The 25,946-nt window shown below is 36.0% G+C and overlaps 1 protein-coding gene across 4 annotated transcripts in view; it reads left to right on the top strand.

The window, feature by feature from the left end:
- Window positions 1-25,946, top strand: part of if (integrin subunit alpha inflated) — a 284,835-nt gene that overhangs the window by 182,253 nt on the left and 76,636 nt on the right. For all 4 annotated transcript variants that reach the window (XM_081739749.1, XM_081739747.1, XM_081739746.1 and 1 more), the window contains exon 6: window positions 18,748-18,796. In XM_081739749.1, the coding sequence (XP_081595875.1) occupies window positions 18,748-18,796 (49 nt within the window). The remainder of the gene's footprint in view (window positions 1-18,747; window positions 18,797-25,946) is intronic.

The raw sequence follows: 25,946 nt of genomic DNA, 5'->3' as shown, positions 1-25,946 counted from the left end.
CCCGTGTAACTGGCAAAATTTGTTAAAATTATCCAAACGAACTGAAAATTAATCTCGAGATATTTTGGGGTCACCCGAGCGAAGCGAGGAACGATCAATGGGGTTGTATATACGAGGTGGAAGAGGCGATCTTGAACCCGAATCCCGAAGAGGCGACCAAAATCCACCCAACCGAAGCTAGACTAAGCTGAATCGTATATTAACTGAGCCATCTGAGCGAAGCGACGGGTTAGTTCCGAACGTAGAGAAGAACGTTTGATGGGTTCATGTATGCGAAGGTGGAAGAGGTGATAAGGTGGGAGTTATCCAATGACGAAGCGAGGGAGAGTCACGAGAGCGGATATTCCAACAAATAACAATTACGAAATAGAAGTACTAAAGCTCTTATGGCAGGCAAAATTTGTAAAAAAAATCTAAATAAACTGAGCGACGTAGATTCAGCTCCGAAGGGATGAAGCAACTCGAGCTAAACGAGGGAGAATAACAAGCATGGTTATAACGTTGCTAATTTTAGTAAATTGGAGTTATCCAATGACGTTCCCACAAGGGTGATAAGGTGAATCAAGGGACGATTAAGGGTGTTGAGGGTGCAGAGCGAATTGTTGCTATTCGAAAAATGAGTAAATTATGCATAACGAGTTCCTTTATATTCAATTTCGGTTGGAGACTTAGCAAGGCGCGTAGGATACAGATAGTTCGTTTATAAATTTAATTCTTGTAATTAAACCACAACAATTAATTATACCATTACACATGTCATCACCAAGTCCCCCCCTAGAAAGCACTAAGGAAGGAGGTTCCAGGGAAGTGTTTAGAACTGCCTGGGAATTACTCCCCTTCAATAACCACACTGGTTTCAACCCGGTTAACCCGCCCCCGATAATCGGCAGACTATATCTATTTGACCTTCCTGCTGCTGTAGTAGTCATCGTGCGCGCATATGGTGGCCTGAATGAGGGCTCAATTTCCGGAGGAAGAACATTGAACGTATTACAATATTCCGAATCCTATTTTCAACTCATATCCTTGGTTACAGGAATCCTTGTTCAATTACAGTTCAAGTGGGTTCATGCTTAATAACTAAATCAAAACTTAAACCACTGGCGTTACAGGCCTTATAGGTCCTTTGCCGGCTCCAACACACTTTGCTAGCGACTGGTGGATCTACGTCCACCTGAATCACGAATAGGTGGTTTGCCCATTGCGTCACACTACCGTCAATAAACCTTGTGGGGGGCTTTCTAGACCTAGTGTGCGTCATGTCATTTATTCAAATGACTCTCCAGTTTGACTCACGACGATGGGTGGACGCCTATAATTGGAATGCTCCATCCAGGAATTGAACCCGGGACCACGTGGACATTATTCCAACGCTCATGGTAAATAACATCTTCTTTAAAGTGAGTTCATGTTTTCTTGACATTCTTGTTTCCTCCGATTCCTATTCCACAATTTTTCTCCCTCACTTGCAATCATCATACGTTTTATTCCATTCTCATGGTATAAGCGTGACAGTTACACTAAATTTTCCATTTATTATTCTATTTATTATTCGTAAATTATATTAAAAGATTACTTTTATATTAACAACAGTCAGTCCATATGTTTAAAAGAACCAACCTAGTTATTATAGTATGAAACACTTCCTTTCAAAGCTTTCAAACCAGTTCTGAAGAGCAGAGATTATAAAACATTCCTTTTACGCAACAACATTCCATCACGTGTTTTAAATGTGATAACTGGAAACTGGCGACTAAATGTCGCGACTGTTTTAACACACCACTGTTGCCAGATTTAATTAATGACGTACCAAGTTACACTAGTTAACACACTGTGTTAAATACAAACAACCAATTTCTTCTCTATATATACCATAACTATTTTATTAAAATTAGTATTTTAGTAAAACATTTGTTGTTAAATTTCCAATAACTATTTTATGTTAAAAGTAATATGCATTTGGCAACACCGCAGTATTCAAGTTTGTTTGCATACACTACATTAAGGGGAACTCCTCCCCTTCCCTTCACTTCCGACAGGCACAAACCCTACATCCTCAGGACTATCGACCGGTATAAACTCCACTTACTTGGGAACCTCCGATCAACCCCCTGCTCGCCACCAAGTAACACACATAGATGGCGTTAGTGAAAATTTTCAAGTTCATTTTTAACACACTTTTAGACGATTTCTTCACACACCACTAGATCTGCGTTGGTGTGTGCGACAAAATGGGGAACCGGACGTTATATATTCCGTTCGACTCGTCATGACCCACAGATGTAGGAAAATTGGTCAGAACATTCTGGGGAACCACCAAAAGTTCCCCACTTTTGAAAAGTTCCCCAGAGCGCTGGTGTTTAACCGGTGATGGTTCCCCCCAATGTAGTACTTACAAACACACACACACACACACACACACACACACACACACACACACACACACGCTCGCACTCAAGAAGTTGCTACGCTGTACTGAACGAAGATATCGCAGTGATTCTTGCAGTACATATCAAGGTCACCAAGTCACCACTTCCACGCTAACAGGCATCTACTATCTACTCCTCTTGAGCAGTGACGCCACCTGTCTTAAAACTTTCCAATCACACCTCGTACATATTCTTAATCGTTATCATAAAAGCGTTACGCTTCAGTTTGTCAGTCACACTAGTTGATAACAAGGTTAATAGTTGTCGCCAGCTGTGCTACCTCTTGTATGATGTCAAGAGGTGTTCCTAGCGTACGGACACTTTGCAGAGAGCCGAAAGCTTGGGGAGAACAACTAGATTTACAAAAAGAAGAAGAAAAGACTAGTACTTAAACACTTAAAGGAAATTAATCCACTGTTTCCCCCTCCCCCCTGTTAAGAAATTATGGTTGATTTACTGAAGGGTGATAGAAAAGGGAGGACCGAAGTTTGTAGGCATTCGCAGAGTGTATAATTTAAGACACGTCTTAAATGATATTTAAAAAAAGAGAAAGAAAAATAAGAAAAAGAAGGAAGCTATCTGACTAGCAGTTGTTTTAAATTTACAATTTGAGCCACACCATGGGGAATCCTATATTCATCTTCAGCTCCTGAGGTGCGAAAACAAAAGCAGATAGAAAAAATCGTGGGTGTTAGGATGCATACGTAGGAAAGTATGTAAGAAACTCATATATATATTTACGTCTTAAAGGGGAAATGCAGACATTCAGAAAGAATGCAGCTAATCTTATGTATGTTTATTGAAGATAAGGTTATTAAAAAAAAAAAAAAAAAAAAAAAAAAAAAAAAAAAAAAAAAAAAAAACCGGCGGCTTGGAAATTATGCATATATGTGTGGAAGGATACGGAATTAATTTTAAAGAAAAAAAAAGGTACTGCATTACAAACAGGAAAGACAACGGGTTTAAAGACATTTGTTTACCTCAGAATCCCACGTTGACTCAGCGTGACCGTTGTGTAATTATCATCCTACCACAACACCAACACACTGACTTTCTTAAGAAGGTCTTGCGTATTCTTTACGCTGTAAGTACCTCTTTATATCATTTTATTCTATGAAATAAGAACGTTCCTCATTTTGCTATTTTGGTCAATTACTCATGTTGCAAAACAACAGAAGGCACGTAGAATTGAATATAGGCGCGGAACATGCTCAGCAACGTATTACGTTATCGTTTTCACTTTGCTTTGTCAATGGCAAAATAAAATAGACATTTACTTTTTTAAAAAAAATAATGCATGAAACATTATTTAATAATATTTTAATTCCTAAGAAAGGTCTGCGTTTAGCAATATACGTTATTTTCAAGACGTAAACAGAAAAATAGGAGAAGTGGCTAAGCGTACTATGAGGCTCTGAGGCCCGGCCTACCCTGTTTTCTATCGTTTTTTTAAAATCTTTGATTCCTTATAAAATAAAGCCAATACTTCATTATTTCGGTTTTTTGGTAACAAAATAGTAGGTTGGAAACACTCGGAGTCCCTTCAATCTGAGCCTCACCAGCTCGCTAGACAAATTTACGGGCTATGCTGCTCAGGGAGCGAAGCTATTATCGCTGGGGATTGTACGCACTATTAGGAAGGTGCGAACGTTAGCCTGTGGGAGTTTAGTTTTAGCATTTAATTGATGCTAATATGTTATAAAATGATTTTCTTAACACAGAGTAAGAAGTTTCTGTGTAGAATTATGTTTCTATTATTGATAACTTGTTTAATTTAGGTATATACTCTCAGGAGTTATTCAGAGTAGCTGTTCCCCCTCCTTTCCTACAAGGGGCCTGGTCCATAATAGCTTGTGCAATATAAGTCTGATAAATTAAACATATGTATAAATTTACCAAAGGCTATCGTACAAGATAAAATAATTATATTTTTGTGTAATTTTAGTTGATTTTCCATTTCATAGAATCAGTGCGTTATTTGCGATTTTGCTTCGGGAGGGTCTTTGCTAACTTTATTCCTGGAAATGTGAAAATTCTGTAACACTCCCCCCCCCCCCGCTGTCAAGGAAAAAGATTGGAAATCAGGGAAAGTCAGGAAATTTTATAAAATATATTTTTTCTAACATTCATCGTACACCAATTTCAGCTTAACCAACCATTAATGATCACAGTATGGAACGTCGATCAGATTTTTATGGGAGGTAAGTGGAATGTATGTATGAACAATTGATTATTATTCTTCTCTATGGAATAAATGTTCTCATATGTAAGTAAATATGCACCGTTATTTATGTCAATTGTCAATGCCATCTGATACCTGTCATGAAAGTCAGGGAATTTCCTGCAAAAGGTCAGGGAAAGTCAGGAAAATAGATTTCCCCAGATCAGTAGGAACCCTGTAGTAGAACGGGAGAGCCCTAAGGAAAACCTATGCACATGGTATTTGTCCACCATAAAGCCCATTTGGCGTGAGTTGGGATTGTACCAGGCAGGGCCAGCTCTACTATATGTGCAACACGTGCATTTCCATGAGGCGGCAAAATCTATCATAAAAATATTATTTAAAATAAATATTTTTTTGTTGGAAACAGACTTTATGATGATGATAGTTAATTGTTTTAAGCTGACCTTCTATTTGAGTTTTACATTTATAGATCATGTTTAGATAGCATTAGTTTAACGTCACATAGGCAATGCTAAAGCAAATGGTCAAACAAATCCCAGTTTGAATTGCTTGATTGTTGTCAAATACAAGAACTTAGTTCTCGAACAGTATCAAACATCTGTTCTATTTAGTTAATTGTTACAGTTTTGTTATGAAAACTAGTCTTGTCTTTGTCACAAACAAGTTCCTTGTCATTGAAGGTGGAAACAAGGTTTACTAATAAAAAAAGAAAGTTGTAGAAGGAAAATCAAGAAATATAAGATAAAAGAGCTAGTTGCACTGGAATTTGCAAACTGATATATTTTAGATTGAAGATATATTTTATGATAGAACTCGATATTATATTCTATAAAATGACTACCATCTTTCCTCTGCAGGTGTTTGCTTTATCTTTCACTAACATAAGAGATTATTATTTAAAGAAAAAACAGACATAACGAGTTTGCATTTGTCGTGTTTAGGCCTTTCTGAGTGCGAGTGCCCTCTCCCTCCCCTTCTTTGTTCACGATGGGGTAGCATCAGGGGCGGATCCAGGACAGACTTCTGGGGGGCGGTGGGTTGTAATATTCCTACTTAGAGCTACTTTTAAGAGCTCCAAACTCTGGGATGGGTTTTATTTATATATAAAATAAAAAAAGTTTCATCTTCTGGGGGGCAATCGCCCCGTTCGCCCTCCCTAGATCCGCCCGTGGGTAGCATACTTAAAATCGTGGCTTTGAAGATTTGTTCTTTCTGGAGAAAGGGGGCAGCAAATGATATCATTGCACGGGGTGGCAAATTGCCTAAGGCCGGCCCTGGAACCTCATGCACCAGAGGTGAACGCTTTGCCACTGTGCCACCGCGAAACCACCCTTCTTTATATATATCAGAATCAATCAGCTCCGAACTTTTGTAAGCTTTTCAATCTATATTTTAATAGTTGGAAAATCTGAGAATGAGAGTTTTGGGTAGGCCATTCAGAGGGAGTGGGATGGTAATACAGAGCAGTTTCTTAGAGAGCTGGACCGAGGCCAATGACATGGTCCTCTAATCCAGCTCTCTCGGAGGTGATATAGTGTGGTGAGGAACGGCTCTCACTATAAGTGCGTTTGCACACGGCAACGATAATATCGGTGGAACCACCGATAGTGTCGGCGGTGAAATCGACTTCAATGTATTCAAATCGTAGCTTGCACACGCCACCGATATTATCGGCCGATCCTCCGACACGCAGATGCTGTCGGCCAAGCCCCCGATACCGTCGGCGATATCGCCGACACCGATTTTGTCGTGGGCAATATTTTCTTATGATTGGATGCACACGCCACCGATAATGTCGGCCGGCCAGCGGGTTAGATGAAGAGACTGAGTGACAAGGCGCTGTGTATTTTTGTTTCGTTTCTTGTCTTTGGAATTTTGTTGTCTCCATTTTTTCTATTACAATTGTATAATATTATTATTATTATCTTGTCCTATTAACAATGGAACAGCTTATTATTTTTTTACAGTCTCTGTTTTGGAGTAGCTAATTCCCTTTATTAAATAAATATAAAATGTAGAAGTCTGAAGAGTACTGGTTTCCCTCTAAATAGCTATTACCAAATAGAATATAGGAAATTTAGATAACCAATTTCTTGATTATTTTCCACTCCTTTTTTTATTTTTGTTCTTTCTCTCTCTCTCACACACACACTCTTTGATGGTATATTTTTTAATCTATTAATGCGTTTAAATTGTAATACATTCTGGAAATTAATTTATGCGTAATTTTCAAAGTTTGATACACTGTGAATATAAGCATATGGAAAAAATCCTGATTATTATTATTACTTTCTTTGTTTTCATCAGAATTGTATGCAGATCACTTTTCTCTTTTCCACTCAATAAGCAATGATTGAATATAATATTTGTTGACAAGTCATAGAATTATTATTATTTTGAAACGAAACCAGCACAAACACTCTTTCCAAAGCTCCAAGGACAAGTTACTCATTTGGCATTTTCTTGATTGTAATCTCAACAATAGGGATGTGACTTCATGCTTCACTTGTTGCAGATTTTTTCTCTCATTTCCAAAAATATCCCAAATTCCCCCTTTTTAAAAATCATTTGTGGAATGGCAATTAAAAACAAAGACCAAAGCTATATATATCCAAGTTTTCCCTCTCCCCTTTGTACCGGATCGACCCCCTGATAAGAGTTCTGCAGTTTAGCTACAGTGACTGAATGAAAAGGTTGTGTATTATTGCATTCATATCTTTCTAGTTTTGCTTAGATTTTTAGAGATGGCAGGAATTTTTCCATTCGATATTTTAACTCTTATTGAACTTGTGGAATGTAGACCTTGCATATGGGATAAGATAACAGACCCTTTCAAGGACAGAATTGAAAAGCAAAATGCATGGCGAAAAGTTTATGCAAGCCTTGCCCAGGATTTTGAGTTCATGGACAAAAAGAAACGAGAAACGACAGGTATGTATCCAACAGCGCAAATATGTCTTCTACATTGGGGGGGGGGGGGAGATCGTTCCCATATATATTAGCGATATTCAAACTATTTCTGTAGTCGAGAAACAATGCTGAGGAGGATCAGGGGAGCAGAGTTGTTTTCAACATTGGGAGGCGGGCAGATTTGAGGCTTATTCTGAGTGGACATTAATTTCATCCACTGTTGCCACACTTGGTACAATTGTACCAAATTCAGCCCTTTTTGTCATTCATCGGCCCGTTAGTACCACGCTGGCATTTTCAGCCCCTTTTGTGAAAAATTTGGTACAATTCTACCCAATTCAGCACTATTTAACAAATACTTTCACATTTTCAAAAATGTCAGTAAGACTTTTCCTACATCTCACGTTACTCATACTGTGTGATGTAATGAGGAGCGAACTCGGAGATGATTGATTTGTTTCTCGTTTTATATATATTTTTTTCATATATGGCCACAATACCGTATTGATATATGGTCACTTTCAAATAGAGACACGTTTGGTTTCCTTGCAATACATACTGAAGATGATAACTGTTTTCTCTTTCAATTTGTATCCTCTGTTATACTTCCTACGTGTGGGAAAAGTTTCATTACTTTCGCGGTTGTTTGGGATCCTCCCAGCGCCGTAGCAATAAGGTAGGCAGGGTAGGCATTGCCTACGGGCGCAGGACGTTTCGGTATATTAGGGGGAGCCCCAGGTTTTTAATAAAAGTGAAACAAATTATATAAATGGAGCCCCAAGTTTTCGAGGTCTTCATTTTCAAACATGGCAAGAATAAAAATTCCTCTCCCCTCTCTCACAGTTTATTACATTTGCGTATCAAATTATTGGCATTACTGTAAACTCGTCGAGGTTACAGCACTGTATGATTAAGAAATTAATCCTACTAGTAATTAATTATCACCGTATTAATACGATACCAGTCCTATATTAATGTACTGGGCTTACTAGCTATAAATAAAATTCCCCTGCGCAACAGACTTTCCACAATAACGACAAATTCTCCAAGCACCAAAGGTTGGGCAAACCAGGCAACTGCCCAGGACGCTAACGTCAGGGGCGCCCAAACGAGCACCCCAAAATTAATTTTTCTAACATATTTTCTAACATCACTGTAATAAAATGTAAAATATAGGCTAGGACTAGGTGGGGGGAGGTCAAAGTCTCATTGACAGGGTGAAGATTTTGCCTTCGTCTGCTCTTGATGTTGACTGAGATGACGTAGTGTTAAATGGATGAGAACGATACTGACCTATTTAGGCTCTAATCTCAACATTATTGGAGAGTAATAATTAGCTGACCTTCTTAAATACCGATTGCAACATTACTTACAGTATTTTTGTAGACGTGATTTTTTTAGCGAATTTTTAGCCCTGTTTTAGCAGAAAGAAAAATCTCATGTTGGCAATACTGCCCAAAGCTAGTCAAATGTGGGATGTGGCGCATACGCATAAGTTACAGATGGTCATACATTGGTCTATTAAATGGGTGAGGGGGCGCCGCTAGGTATTTTGCTTAGGGGCGCCAAAGGCCATTGTTAAGCCACTGGGTCCTCCTATTTGGATGTTCTTAAAAAATATTTTAAAAGAGCACTTTCTTGATTTGGACTCTTGGAAGAGGGTGGGGAGTGTTCTAGAATTTTACCTAGAGTTTTGCGGTATAGAGCCATGTATTACACTGGTATAAAATAATGAATTCAGCCCTTTTTGTTTCAATTTAGTACTATTTTTCAGCCCATTCCAGAGCTAGGACTGTGGCAACACTGCCTCTTTTAGTTTCGTGTTATAGAGCCATGTATTACACTGGTATAAAATAATGAATTCAGCCCTTTTTGTTTCAATTTAGTACTATTTTTCAGCCCATTCCAGAGCTAGGACTGTGGCAACACTGCCTCTTTTAGTTTCGTGTTATAGAGCCATGTATTACACTGGTATAAAATAATGAATTCAGCCCTTCTTGTTTCAATTTAGTACTATTTTTCAGCCCATTCCAGAGCTAGGACTGTGGCAACACTGCCTCTTTTAGTTTCGTGTTATAGAGCCATGTATTACACTGGTATAAAATAATGAATTCAGCCCTTTTTGTTTCAATTTAGTACTATTTTTCAGCCCATTCCAGACCTAGGACTGTGGCAACACTGCCTCTTTTAGTTTCGTGTTATAGAGCCATGTATTACACTGGTATAAAATAATGAATTCAGCCCTTTTTGTTTCAATTTAGTACTATTTTTCAGCCCATTCCAGAGCTAGGACTGTGGCAACACTGCCTCTTTTAGTTTCGTGTTATAGAGCCATGTATTACACTGGTATAAAATAATGAATTCAGCCCTTTTTGTTCCAATTTGGTACTACTTTTCAGCCCATTCCAGAGCTAGGACTGTGGCAACACTGCCTCTTTTAGTTTCGTGTTATAGAGCCATGTATTACACTGGTATAAAATAATGAATTCAGCCCTTTTTGTTTCAATTTAGTACTATTTTTCAGCCCATTCCAGAGCTAGGACTGTGGCAACACTGCCTCTTTTAGTTTCGTGTTATAGAGCCATGTATTACACTGGTATAAAATAATGAATTCAGCCCTTTTTGTTCCAATTTGGTACTATTTTTCAGCCCATTCCAGACCTAGGACTGTGGCAACACTGCCTCTTTTAGTTTCGTGTTATAGAGCCATGTATTACACTGGTATAAAATAATGAATTCAGCCCTTTTTGTTCCAATTTGGTACTATTTTTCAGCCCATTCCAGAGCTAGGACTGTGGCAACACTGCCTCTTTTAGTTTCGTGTTATAGAGCCATGTATTACACTGCTATAAAATAATGAATTCAGCCCTTTTTGTTCCAATTTGGTACTATTTTTCAGCCCATTCCAGAGCTAGGACTGTGGCAACACTGATTTCATCTCACTTTCCTTTCTGGCAATCGGACACAATCAAATTTCTCTCCCAAAAAACACATTTCAAATCGGATTATTGGGGGGGGGGGAGGGGACAATCTCCCCAGTTCCAAGATTGGATGAGACATGTCCCCTTCATCCCCCCGGGATTTGCGCCAGTGTATGTATGGAGCAATGTAAAACAGAATTACTAATTCGAATCTTATCATTTAATCTACTATGACATTAATGTTAATTGGATGGAAAACAAAATAATATACATACAATGTGTAACAGTGTTCCAACAAAAATTAAAACTAATATAGTTTGCAATGTACAGCAGCATCAATTCTCATCGAAACGGAAATATTTTTACAGCATCTATTTAAAACGGCACTGTTAAATCTAAACATGTTTAGGCATAGGACTACTTTTTCTAAGTTTTGTACCGTCCTCCACACCTCTTCAGAACAGTTTTTGTAGTCCTTGTTTTAAAAAATAATTTTCCCAATTATTATATATATATTTTTTTATTTGTTTTCATATATGGAGAAGATTTTTTGTGTGTGTGTCGCTTACTTCGCTCATCACCGGCAACGATATTGTCGGGGCTTCTACCGATATTGTCGGCGACGTGTGCAAAGTACGCCGACACCGACACCGATATTATCGGGGCTTCCTCCGATTTTGTCGGTATCGTGTGCAAACACGCTAAGACTTTATCTTGTATGATGGTGTTGAGCACCCTCAAACTGCACCGGATTCCTGACCCCCGTACTGATGAGGACATGAACCATGGCGAACCTTAATTATACGGTTATGAACTTTAAGGATTATTAACCCATTTGATTGAATCCATCATTGCTAAAAGGGGATATTTAATTTTGATTACATTCATTTTCGAAACGCATTTACGCATTTCCCTTTTACAATGGATACGTCAACAATTATTGAATTGTTTTCTCGCTAGGTAGTGTGTTTTTCAAGCTGACGAGAAGTTGAAAACACATAATGGATTGCTTACCCGAAACCCTTTCTTTCTCTTCGACCTTCAATGGGACGACAAGAGCAAGACCATTGCCTTTAAGATAAGAAGAAGTGAACCCCTTGTAAAAGCATTCGAATCTTATCTCTTTAAGTATATAAGGATGCTCTTGGTAGTTCGTTTAACACTTTCACGGGACTTTTTCTCTCTTTTATTTGTAATATTTACATTATCTTGTATCTTGTTTTCGTCCTCTAGCTCTTGTTCTTTCATCATGTCAACATAAAGATCTTTTCCTATATTTTTTACACGTGCAACATAAATGATGCTTGGGAATCGAGCTGTTTCATATATTTGTTACTTGAAAAGTAGGCCTTACAGCAGATGTGGCCAACATTTTTAGGTTTGCGGGCTACTTTTCGTTTCAGAAATCACTGGCAGTCTATTTTCCTGTTCAGTAGCCTGATAGAGCGACCTATGAAATAATTAAAACTGTAGGGTCTAACAGTGGTTGATACAGACAGTATGTCAAAGAGCAACGCGGGCTACCTTCAAGACTTGACGCTCCATGCGTTTGTCACCCCTGGAATCAGGAGCGCATCCACGGGTGTCCACCGGGTCCGGACCCCCCCTCTAAAACTTGCTAACTCAACACACTGTTGTACACCTTTTCAATAAAACTACACTTGTTTAACGGGGAAATGATTGATGAAAATTTGATTTTACACTTCATCTCTGATAAAAACAATCTAGTTCCACCACACTCTTCTGAAAATATAGGTGGAAGTATTTTACAATTTCTTATTGTCTTTTCAGGTGCAGAATAACACTATTCAACACTGTGTAGATGCAATGATAGCATTGCCCGTCCCAAATGATGGACCCCTCCCAACAAAAAATTCTTAGTGCGTCCATTACTAGAGTACAGTATAATTTACGTAATCTCTTATTATTAGTCTACAATTTATAGTTTCTTGATGGACATATGCGTTTTTGTATAGGAGATTAATAACCAAGTTTGTCGTATTTGTGCTATAATCCCAGAATCGTTTACAAATGGAGACACAGAATTTTGAATTTTAGCAAATATGATGAACCATTCTGGGAAGTCAGAAATGACGATAATGAAACTTTATGTGCTGATCATATCAAGCCTGTAGCCAGAACACTAAAAGAAAGGCGAGATTTTTTGGGGAGAAGGCAGGAGATAACTTCATTTCACCTTCTATTCATACACAGTCGTTCTTTCAGAAAAAAATGTTCCGAGGGGCACGCTTAGTATTCCAGGGAGCACTGTTGGTTCTGTTCTATTTAGTATTATATTATAGACGTGTTATTTTGGTCTCCTCCGGGCGCACTCTCAGCGCTCTGGGAGGGAGGCAGTGCCCCCAAAAAACGTGTCTGGAAGAAACACTGTTCATACGTACATATCAACAAACAACTGAAAGGCGGGCTTAAGTGGTCGCAAGGGGAGCACCATCTAACTACGGGTCTGGATAATAAATAACTAAACTCAAAAAATGTCTGGCTACCAAGCTTTTCGTAGGCTTCACCACCATTGGAGAAGTGCTTTGTTAGAGTAAACTGTGAATTGCAAAGTGAAATCAGATCTAAATATAAAAGGATAAAAAAAAAAAAAAAAAAAAAAAAAATCAAGAAGGGTAGTTGTTGTGGTATAGCTGTTTTGCATGAGTTGGAAAAAAGTTATATTTTTATGACTGAACTTTGACTTTGAAATAACCTATGCATTTGTGTGATATTCTAATTTTGTTCATATATTATTGTGGCAGGTTGATTTATGAAATATTAGGCTCTTAATTATTAGATAAGCAAATTTCTCAACAGCAATTTCCCGCCCAAACCCATGAAATTTCCCGATTAGATACAAAATTACCCATCAATTAGAATATATATATTCCTTCTGGTCATTGAAACGTAGCAGCAATGTCTTTGTCCAGATCACTATTTTCCCACTTATTCCAGAAACTACCTAGAATCTCATTTCATGTGTGTGAAGGAAGAGAGGTAGCAGAGCAAATTGATCTACTGTTTACTTATGTTCACTTTGTAGCAGCAATATATGGCATCTGTCCCTTCTTTCCTTTTCTCTTTCCCAACTTTGTTCTGGTCTGGGCAATGCTTGTTTAGATGTATGCAAAATCCATCAACTTTGAGGTGAATTAATTTATTTCTTGTGCAGGTGCATGAGAGGGGGAATGAACTAAAAAATAAAGATAAAATGAATGAAAATACGTGCTAGAAGAGTTAGGAATGTGAGAAGTTTTCCATTTTCAACTTATTTTAAACAAAAATTCCCATATTCCCGTCAATGTTCAGAATTTCCAGTTTTACGAAAATTTCCTACCAACTAACAATACAACGTTAAGATGGAAAGAAGCAAATCTTCAGAATGTAGTAAACGAAATTCCAAATTTAACTGCCTAATTCATCTTCTTGATTTTGGTTTTGCTTAAGTTGATCGTCTGTTTTATTTGGCTCCGAGGTTACATGAAACGTGAACCGACAGCTTAACATGGAACTCGAACCATATGAACTCCTACTGGATATTGAATATGGGTCTTCCGGGCCAAAAGCGCCAGTGCTAACTACTGGCCACGACAAAGCTCTTGATTGATTGGGCATTTAACGCCTTTTATTTTCAGTACGGAGGCAATATGAGACGGGGTGTGTAGTTTAAAGGGGAATCAGATTCGAACCATTACTCAGACTTACAATAAGGATACAAAAAGCAAGATACATTTCATTTCTCTCTGTGTACAGTACGTTGTACGATTGCTGATTGTTATAAGGTCTTAGGTCCTCTTCTAAAATAACATTGTTTGCTTTGTGAGTTTTCAACGAACTTAAAAAAAAAAAAATCGTTACTGAATTCTCTATGTCTGTCTGTTATTTGCGATTTTTTTTAAATTTTGAGCCCTCCATTCGATAGAGCATTAAAAACTATCTAAAAAAAAGTCTGAATTTTTGGCGTTACACTTACCCTTCCTGAGATATTGCCCCCTTCCCCCCCAAAAAAGTTCCGATTAGTCATATCTTGGGAACCGAAAGTCATAGAGAGATGATATTAGTGTTGATCAATACCAATAGGCCTACCAGTTATTGATTCAGCAATTATTGCATTGCTTATTGATTCCGTAATTATTGAGTCATTAGTTATTGATTCAACAATTATTGTGTCATTAGTTATTGTCTCAATAATTATTGAAATAATTTAAATAAAAAGAAATCCATACGATTTAAACTTTTAAATAATTTAAATAATATTACATATTTTTTCATATTTTTTCATTTAATTAATTGCCTACAATTTGTATTATAATTTTCTAATTATTTTATTACAACTTTAATTTATATCAATATAATTATCTATATTGTATTATCTATTGAATTTAATCACACCATGAAATTTAATATACAATTTAATATAATTTTCGAAAAAAAATAATTCTTTTTAAGTTTGTTCGAGCATGATCAACTTTTTTTTTTTTAATTTGATGATAAAGGTACCTGTTTTGGGGAAAATTTCAAATCAGAAAGATGTTTTTCTCATATGGATAAAGGTGAAAGAAGAATAGCACAACACATTTTCAAAGCTATGCATAACATATGTTCCACTGCCGTGGTTTTTAAACCTGAATCTCATATGTAACAAATGGATACTAAGAAAACGATAAAAAAAAAAAAAAAAAAAAAGTAAATATAAGACAGACCAGAAACCAGAAGAGGGCGTTACTATTGCTGGACATTTAGAATCAATTTGAATCCATTCCGAAAAGAAGGAAAAAAGAAATAGGACAGGGCACGGCGGATATTTAGAAGAAACCAAAGCCCTTTTCTGACCTTCCCGTTCCTTCCGCTTCCCGTTGAAACAGGTCACATGCTATGCGGTCGCTTGATGAAAAACATGTGTTGCACAGGCATCCGTGGAAGCTTTCACAAAGAAACGAAAGAAACACTATGAAAATCAACCAAAAGCTTCCAAACTACTTTTCAAGTGTTGTTCTTCCTTCTTTCGTTCATAAGTAAAAGCTTGTAAAGAATGAACTTGGCAGCAAAGAGATCTAGGAATTGACTTACAGAATTTATAGTTCTTGTACTAGACTTATAGACGAAATCTCTTTAGGAGAAAAGATCCTAAAACAATTGGGTCTAGAGAGCCTATTTCCATATATTTGTGAACCTATGACTATAATATTCAATACCAATATAGAAAATAGAGACTAGAAATACTGTAATAATAATAATAATAATAATAATAATAATAATAATAATAATAATAATAATAATAATAATAATAATAATAATAATAATAATAATAATAATAATCTGTATAATAAAATGCTAGGTTTATATATTTGTGGTCGATTTCTTTCAACAATATCTCGAAAACCATAAGCTCTAAAAACGGGACATTTCCGCTGGTCGATTCCAAATTTTGTGTAGATTTGCCAGTTCTAACTCAAATTTTCATATTCGATTCCTGGCGGGAGCTCATGTGGTTCGGATTCCACGTTAATTAGTAGGTCCATATAGCCTCGCTGCTGAACGGGACGTTAAACTCAAAATCAACTCAACTCAATTCGAATTTTCATAAGACTTGTCTTTATTTTTCTATTCTACATTTTAGGCATAATTTTGTCGTATTAGTTTAATATTGCCACTAGAATGTTAAGGTTGATATCCTTGGGAAAGGCAACCAGGAGAGGAGCTACGTATAGCGGGTTAACGGACATTTCAGGCGCTTTGCTTTAATCTGAATGACAAAACCTATTGCAGGCGAGGCGTACTCGAGTATGGAATTACAAAAAGAAAAAAATGCATTTGCTATCATCTATCGTTAGAGGGCACGAGTTTTTCACAATGCGCGATAAAACGAAATGCGTCAGAATTAAGTAATTTTCAGTTTCTTAATGTTTTATGATATTCTACGTGTATTTTTATTGGTTTCCGTTGTGCCATAAAACGCGAAATTGACAGTTTTGCGCAAAATTTCTAGCAATACGCGAAATAACGCTAAATTTTAAAAATACGTTTTCATTAATTTAAAAAAGCTAGTTTACCGCTGATGGAACTGTAAAACGTGGCATGAACGGTGCATTTTGGTTGATTCGGACACGGCTATAGAGAACATGTTGCGTCTTAGCTATTACCGTCTTAGCTGGAAGGGGAGTTATAATAATAATAATAATAATAATAATAATAATAATAATAATAATAATAATAATAATAATAATAATAATAATAATAAAGACGTTCCAAATTCTGAGGATAACGTATAGCTTTTCAACGCCAAACCTCCATCTGTGGTCTATTCCCTTCAACCCACACACACATACACCCATATATATATATATATATATATATATATATATATATATATATATATATATATATATATATATATATATAACAGATAGATAGATAGATAGATAGATAGATATGTTCTGAATTCTGTTTGGAAGTGACTGCAAGAAATGTTGCAGATTGGGCGTATTTAATATTTTTGACACTCCTGTCCATTAAAAAAAAATATCGCCCTCACAGTAAATACCAATGTAGACAATTTGAGACAATGATGTGAATAATCAATATTTAGTTAGTAGTATTAGAATGAAATAAGCACAAAGTAAATTATATATATATAACTTCCAGTTTCAATAGTTGTATTTCGATTATTTATCAATCAGATTAATAACTGAAGCGATTTCCTCCATGCTATCTGTTAGGCGAAGGTGTGGACCATATAATCATAATTGTGTTTTTCAAAATATCACCTTCGATCAGGCGCGCACCGAGAAATTTTTGTTGGGACGGGTCCAAAGTTTTTTTTTTTCTGGAAGAGGGTCCAATACGGCTATGTAGTATTAAACCTGTGTTATTCTGCACCAAAAAAAAAAAAAAAAAAAGTAATTGTTAACTATTGCCATCTATATTCTCAGAAAATCGAATAGAACTAGATTATTTTCATAAGAAGAGTACAGATGAGGTGTAAAATCAAATCTTTATGCTACACAAATAAAATTTCCCTGTTAAACACGTATAATTACGTTAAGAAAGTGTACAAATGTTAGTCGAGTTACGAAGTTTTGAATGAGGAGGGGTTCGGACCTGGTAGACCTCCCGTGGATACGCCTCTGCTTTCGATACAAAGAAAAGTCCTGTAAACGTTCCAGAGGTAGAGAAGAACGAAGTATGTCTCGAATCCTCGTAAACGACGAAAAGGGACGCTCAGATGAACAGTTGGATACCAGGGTGCAGTGCGCAGAAAAAAATACAAGGTTATTTTTATATAAGTATGTATATATATATTATATTCACTATAGTTGACACAATAATCAAGTGGCATAGGCACGTGTTACCAGTGAAACGCTATTTAACCATATAACGATAGAAACAGACCAATGTTAATTCTAGAAAGGGGTAACTAATATTTTGCCCGGTATGTTTATATTGCATGGTCTACTTTGTTAGCATCATCTACACAGTATTAAGTGTAAACGTAGACTAGCATCTTTCACGTGTAGCTATATAATACATTCTAACAAATATAGTATATAGGATGTATTTGAACTAAATTTGGTACGTGCAAAGAAGTTCAGATTCTCTTATCAGCCTTCTTTCTTTACACGTGGGTTTTAGTTAAGCAGTCGATACTACTGTCACTAAAGTGGTTTAGTTGTATCGGAACACATCGGAATTCCGTTCCTGAAAATATTTGTCTTAGATATTCTATAGTTCAGTAACAAATTACATCGTAAGTTGTGTGCGTTATATCGTTCCGGTAAGCACTTCTGTTCAAGTAAATCACAGTCAGCACTGTCAACAGCGAAATAGCAGAATCAACTAAAGCGTATGGCTATTCGAGAATGCGTTTTTGACGCGTTACCTCCCGCAGTGAACGCGACCTAGGTGGCTACTCGGTAATTTTACTTTCGCCAGAGTTATAAATCATACTGTGAGCCAGTCAGAGTTTCCAGGTCTCTTTTGCCAGATTCACGTCTATAATAGCAGAGTCCCAATGACGTTTTCTCCGCGTTTTTATTGCTTTCGCTTTTGCAGCGCATTGTAAATAGCCATCCACATTTAAATACATGGTCAGCGTATTCCAAGCACACGCATGAGCAATAAAAACGCTTTGCGAACGCTTCAAATAGTCGCCTACTAATTCTACAAAAAAAAAAGTCCTAGATTGCACACTTTTGTAATTCCCTGTGCTATTCACTATTGTAAAATAGTTATTATTGTAGAATAAATAGCTTTTAATCTTTATTTAATAACTTTTCTTACTCTATTTTTTCTTTTACAGGATGGTGGCCGGCTATTCATTGGAACTGTAGGTAGTTTCTATTGGCAAGGTAAGGAACTTCTAGTGCTTGTGTCGATGCATGTGTTAAATACATGGGTGTATATTCTGAGTTACCACTATTATTTACAGTAGTAAATTATTAATTAATAATTTTTATGTGTATTCTCTTTAATTAATTATGTTTTTACATATGATGTAATTAGTTCATAAATGTAGAATAATTGTAGTTTATTGTTTTATTATAGGCTACTTACGTACGTTACACAATATTTGGCTTATTTATCATACAAAGAAATCACATTGAAACAAAATAAAAATCTTAAAGAAAATTAAATAAAGATTAAAAAAGAGAATCTGTGGCCAGGTGAAACATTTTGATAACAAATACACACACAGCGGCGGCTCTTGAGGGAAATCACATCAGTACAGATTTAAATTTTATTGTTACGACGTCAGAGAAGAAAGCTTACCTGATTCTGGTACAGAGCTTTCTAAAAATATATATGAAGCTTTTTCTTCTGTTGGCTTCTATGATAAAATTTAATTTTTTTAGCGATGTGACATCCCTCAAGAACCGCCACTACACACACACATAAGTATATAGTTCTTTCCTCCGACCATAGACTGTAAGATGTTGGGAAGAAGGAATATTAAATCGCTAATCTCTCCAAACCTATACTTGCCACGTTCAAATCGTCTCCACTGGGTTCCTATGAACTAAATCAGAAAATTTACCCTCACCCGGATTCATAAATAACACTTCAAACAAGGTATAAATGGCACAAATGTAGTGTTGACGGACATACTGTTGTCATCGTTAAACTTACGTTAAAAATGGATATATTTTGGGTTTGTATCAATAATATAATAGTATCAATAACATAAAAAAAACCACTAAAGTAGACATTTTAAAGTAATCCAACTTATTAAATATTAAAATATGGAGCTATAAAGATCAAACAACGTGTTAACTAAGTTTATACGTCGCTTTCTCTACAAGGAAGTAAAAAAAAAAAAAAAAAAAAAAAAGCAATATTGCTTTTTTTCTAGTTGGTCAACGGGAAGACTACTCTCTACTAGAAGAACTTGTTGAAATAATCCCTCCCATGAAACAAAGAAACATAAGAATTAGACTACATTGCCACGTTAAATGAATCTTGTAGCGGTCATTAAAAAAAATAAAAAATCTTGAAACCCTACCATATTTCACCATGTAAACATAGTTTTGAAAGGGACACACAACAGTTTTTTTCTATCTTGCAAGGAGTTGAACCATGTGCAACTTTTTGGGACGTCTTGCTTACTACCTTCTATCTCCCTCCCGCTGACATAAAGAAAGAAAGAAAAAAAAAAACAGTTTCATCGCTTCCAAAACAACGGATTCTTTTGGACAGGGAGGAGAAGTGCGCCAAAATACACGCTTTTAATGAACAGGTTCACTGTTTGTCCACTAGAGTGCGGTGCTGCATGTGTGGAGATACCTTTCTTGCTTTCAGGAAGTTGTAACATCTAAACAGTAAATAGAAAGATCGAGTTTCAAGCTGCTGCAAGATTCATGTAGCGTGACAATGTGCCTTTACTTCAATGGCATTCTGCTTCCTGTGAAGCGCCTTAAGAATGATTTGGCCACGCCGATTTTTATCTAATTTACGTGGACAATCAAAGAGATATACTCTCGTCATTTAAAGCTTAACTTAATCCCCCCCCCCCGGTTCAGCTAGAAATATCCATACCTCCAAAACACTTCAATGTGTTATTTTTAAACAGTAATTACTATTAAAGGAAAAATTAATAGGCGTATAATTGGACTAAAATTATAGATTAAAATTATAGATTAATTATTTTCTTGTTCGATTAAACCTTATGTACTCTCAAACCATACATATGGGGGACATAGTGCGACAATCATAAGACAAACTACTTTTATTTTATTTTATTTCTTAAATTTTAGTTCAGGAATTCAGGAATAGGAATTTAGAAAGAAATAAAAGAAAATCAGTTCCAGTTCATGTCGTGAGCTACTGGAAACTAGAATTTCAGAAGTAAATACAGTGTACTTTTTTTTTCTTGTTCGATTAAATGGTTCTTATTCCATACACATACTTCAAAAATACATATTCAAGATCGAAATATTTTATAAATGTAACAAGATCATCCTATTTTTCTCTTTATCGTTGATAGCGCACACGTGTAGACAGTACTATACAATGGGAACAAACTGACAAGTACTCGTTGTATTTTCTATAGGGTGTTCGAAAATATCCGCATCATAGGCAAAAACACAATATTTGTTCAAAGTGCCATGTGTTGTGAGTTCCAGACATGATTGTAGGTGAAATTGCAAATCTGAATCACCTTTCTGACGAGGACAAATACACAACAGAATCCGTACTTCTGTATTTACCCAGCAATCATTCCACAATGGTGGGGGATACTGATTGTCGTTTGGAATGGTCCCAATTGAATTCATAGGCAACATCTCGGCGTGAATAACCTTCATACCCGCACAGCAGTATTATTCCACACGTTTGTCCTGCAACAGTATCATTTGCTACAAAAGAAGAACGTAAAAATTATTATTATTATTATTATTATTATTATTATTATTATTATTATTATTATTATTATTATTATTATTATTATTATTATTATTATTATTATTATTATTATTATAGAGCGGCATTTTTCGGTCACTCCGTATTTGTTATATATTACAATTTGAATACCTTTGCTGAGATAGAAAGATTCAGTCAACGAAAAAATGGGTGCACATACTTTGCGTGTTCTTTTATAAATAATTTGGGAACGAATTGATCATTTAAAAAAATCAGATTTCTTTGACGTAGAGAGAATTGTACCGCACGGAAATCTAGGACGGACGGCAGGTTAAACCGAAAATATCATTGGAAATTTAGAGAAAATTAGTTAAAAATAACTAGAAACATACCTATGTAAGTATATAGTCCTATATTATCCATCTATAGTACGCAAGAACGTTTGCTTTGAAAGGGTAAAAGAAAACTTGCGGAAGGTAATAGTTTCACTAGCACTTAATCACTTTGCCATCATTGAAATATATAATGCTTACACAATTACAATCTAAATACAGAAGTAATAAACACGCATTTTTAAATACGAAACTATGGATACTACTAGCATATTGTTAGAAAAATGCCTAAATATGAAACAAATATCAATCAATAGACTCAATGTCGTGCCGTGGAGCGAGCGGGGCAACGGCCCCGGGCCCCGAAGGGGGCGCAAAATTCGGGAGGAAAAAGAAAAGAAAAGAAGGAAATAAAAAAGAGAGGAAAAATTACTTAGAATATTTTAGATCAACAGCAGTATTTTTCAATCTAATATTCAATTTGGCGAGAAGTGGTACTATAATGTTACGTATGTTAGGTAAATCCATGTGTACGTATATAAAATGGAAGGAAAAACAAGGTTTGTGGCGCTTCGCGACTGGTCTGTCGACCTCACTCATATGTACAGAGGCGCCATTACATACTTTCGCCCGGGCGCTGATTTTCCACGGCACGGGACTAGATACTCTCATTGAATTGAACAAAATTACGTGCTTGAGGTGTTTTTTTTTTTTTTTTTTTTTTTTTTTTTTTTTTTTTTTTTTTAGAAAATCGACACTTTGTGAAAACCACGCCCCGTACGAGGTGAAACTAATACTAAAATATGCGCCCATCATTAGATACATAATTTAAAAAAAAAAAGACTTTTTAAAATATTTAGTGTATTATTGTGTTGTATTTACATAAAAATTAATTAAAATTTATTCAATCTCACAATGATTCTTTGCATTGAGAAAATCGTACTTTTATTCTACTTGACACATTACTCAATTTAATTTTGTGGTATCGAGCAGCTTTTCCTAAGCTAAGGTTCATTGGCAGTAGTACTGCCTGTCCTCTTGTTGGAATCTAGCCATTTTGGCAACGGTATACTTCTTTCGTTTTTTTTTTTTTTTTCCTTTTCTTAAGTCCTTCAAAATAGTAATTTATATCCCCGTGTAATGTTTGAAATTTCCATTTGAAAGTACTATGGGACACTATGTTCCATGCTTTTATAAAATTTATCACATCAGCTTCAGCCTCTTTCCTTTAAGCAACTAAGTTTTCCTTTACATTTGAATCTTTTACTTTAAATCTTTTTCTCTCCTCAAAGATTAGGAAGCAATATCGAATGATTACATTTTCTATTCACTTAAATAATAGCTGTCTGACACTATCCAGAAAAGCCTTTCTTGATCTGCCATATCCACCATAAGCTTTTCCTTTCAGTAGGACAGGGAGAGAGGAGGAATCGGTCATATTTATTAGAAGGAAAATCCGTAGATTCGGGCTACAGGCGACTTTTCTGGCGCTGCTTCTGCCATGGTAGAACTGCAATCTGTGTTGTGGCGAGATTTTCTGTACTGTGTTTGGGTTCACCCGAGCAGACGGTTCTACCAAATAGAAAACTTATAGGTAAAATAAGATGTGAAACACACACACACACACACACACACATATATATATATATATATATATATATATATATATATATATATATATATATATATATATATATATATAGTAAAGGAATGAGAGTGTGAAAATAAGTAATTACTGTCAGTGCACAGAATATTAAAATGAATTTTGAGTGATAGTGAAAGTATCGTATGTCTAAGTGTGCTCCTTCACTATCATCATTTATACGTATAACCCCGTTTCTAACGCGCCTGCTTCCTACGGACGCACCCCCTCACTACCGTTCGGACCCTCCTGTTGCGCTCCTGCTTTGACTCGGTTAGATAGCATTCGTGCTTCAAGTGGCGACCTAGCACAAGTTGGATCATGTTTTAAGCATTGTAGTTTTTATGCAATACGTTCACACTGTGAGCCCTCTTAAAGTCAATCTGCAATTAGTAATGGGACTTCTCATTTAGTGGATGTTCTATCAAAAGAAATAGGAAGCTCTAACCTAATCTGAAAATCTAAGAAATGTGTCAAAATTTAGTAGAACCGTCTACTCGAGTAATGCCCTTTGTTGGAGACAGGTCAACCTAGATCGTGCATACGTACTACTTGTTATCTTTGTACGTATGTTTCGTACATATTTTCTACATGCTACTTTCTCATATTATTTCCAGCCAGAAGGAATATCTAGATCATGCACAAGAATAGGGCTGTGTACGTAGTGTCAGCACAAAAGCGAATAAAGTACATAACCATGATTTTCTGTATCCTGAACTCTCACAGGTTTGTGCAGAGAACTCACACGATTTCCGTCTATTTGCGACTGTACAGACTGGTTCTGGCTAAGCAAAAAAACCTGTATGTAGCCTGGTATAGAAAACGTTGCGTGTGATTTAAAATCCTGCTAAATTTCTGGATTTTCTAGAACAAAAATAATTTTTTGTTTGTTTGTTCAGTGTAGGTTAGTCCAATGGTTCTACCAGGTATACCGCCGGCGGGGATTGTCCTATCCAAATTAACAAACCTTTCTTTCCCCTCGAAGCTAAGATAAATTAAACTGTGACTCTTATGTAGAGCAGTTCCTTCAGTAAATAGTATCAAAGTCAGACCCCGTCACATTAATTTTGTCCCTCGGTCGGACTAGTTCGACCAAAAATCAACTGAAAATATGTTAAGGTTGCTAATGTCAGTTACATGAGAAGGTTTTTTAGTCATTATTCCTCACGAATATGATCGATTATAAGGTCAAATCGAACCAATCAAAAAGGAAATCTCCAGTGTCCCTTCTGGATTTTAACACTAGATGGACATATATGGTTATTGGATATATCTATTCCACTTATTTTATTTGTTTGTCTTGTTTTGCATGGCAAGATTAACATTAATCTCGCGATAAGTCTACCCTTACGCCATCCAGTGGCGGTTTTTGAGGGAGGTCACTTAAAAATGAAAAACTTTTATCGCTTCAAACTAACGTAAGAGAAAATTTAAGAATATTAATTAGTTAAGTTTCCTTCCCTTAGTTTGAAGTGATTAAAAGTTTTAATTTTTAGCTAAATACCGTATGTGACTCCCTCAAGAGTCAACACTGCGCCACATTTAACCATGTTTACACTCGAACACACAGGGGCGTTAATTAGGGAGGACAAAGGGGAATTGCTCACCTGAGTTTGAAAAACACGTATTTTTCAAAGTTTATAGTAAACTCATAATATATATACGTATCATATGCTGGGTTGTGGTTGCCCCCCCCTCCAGTTTATACCTTCTAGATCCGCCTTTGATACTAATACACTTATAAAATAACATGGAATCCTTATGTAGGTAGATACTTTTGCCCCCTTACCCCCCGGCAAAACCTGAAATGACACTACTGTATTTGCTTACTAAGGCTTACTGAATTTTTGCTTACTAAGGCTTAAAAACAATAGACAAACTGTTTAATTGGAAGAACAAAAAAAAAAAAAAAAATCATATTACCATATGAGCAAGCTTAACTATTTTATGAGGAGAAAGCACCCCTGTTGGGGTTAGCTGAATGTGTCAGAACAGTTTATCATAAGATCATTTCTACGTGTATCAAACAACATGCGATGCAGTCATTTATAAAAAATAAGTTTTGTCTATATACATATTCACTAGTTCACGTTTTAAATAATATCAATGTGAACGCATCGTAAGCAGTAACCAGTGGTAGGTAGAACTTATTATATTTTTGCCTCACGTGCGGAATATGTGAAAAAGCAATTCGATAGAACTAATGATTAACATATATATTTTCTTATTTGTGTCCTAGCGCTGCACATGATTTATTGAAACACATGATCGCTTTCAACTAAAATGTAGAATTATGTCAAAATTCATAAATACTTTTGTATTACATCAATGAATAAACCAGTGGCGGCTCGTGAAGGAAGGTATATTGGTAAAAAGTTACAATTTTATCCCTATATGCTAAGTTAATAAAACTTACCTAACGACCTTCATAATTCACAAGAATTAGGTCATTAGGTAAGATTTTTTCCCCTCTGTTTGTAAAGATAAAATTGCAGTTCTTTTTATCAATGCGACTTCCTTCACGAGCCGCCACTAATTTCTTCATCTCAGATCTCAATATGATGGATAACTTTGGTAGAAAGCAATGCAGTAACGCGCGTGCTTCGTTCTGTACATATAGTTCTCGTAGATTTTTTTTTTTTTTTTTTGCAACCACCATTTGCGAACATT

Source organism: Thermobia domestica, chromosome 15, assembly GCF_964235325.1.
Source record: "Thermobia domestica chromosome 15, izTheDome1.hap1.1, whole genome shotgun sequence".
Taxonomy (NCBI): Eukaryota; Metazoa; Arthropoda; class Insecta; order Zygentoma; family Lepismatidae; genus Thermobia; species Thermobia domestica.
This window is presented reverse-complemented; position numbering and strand designations above follow the sequence as displayed.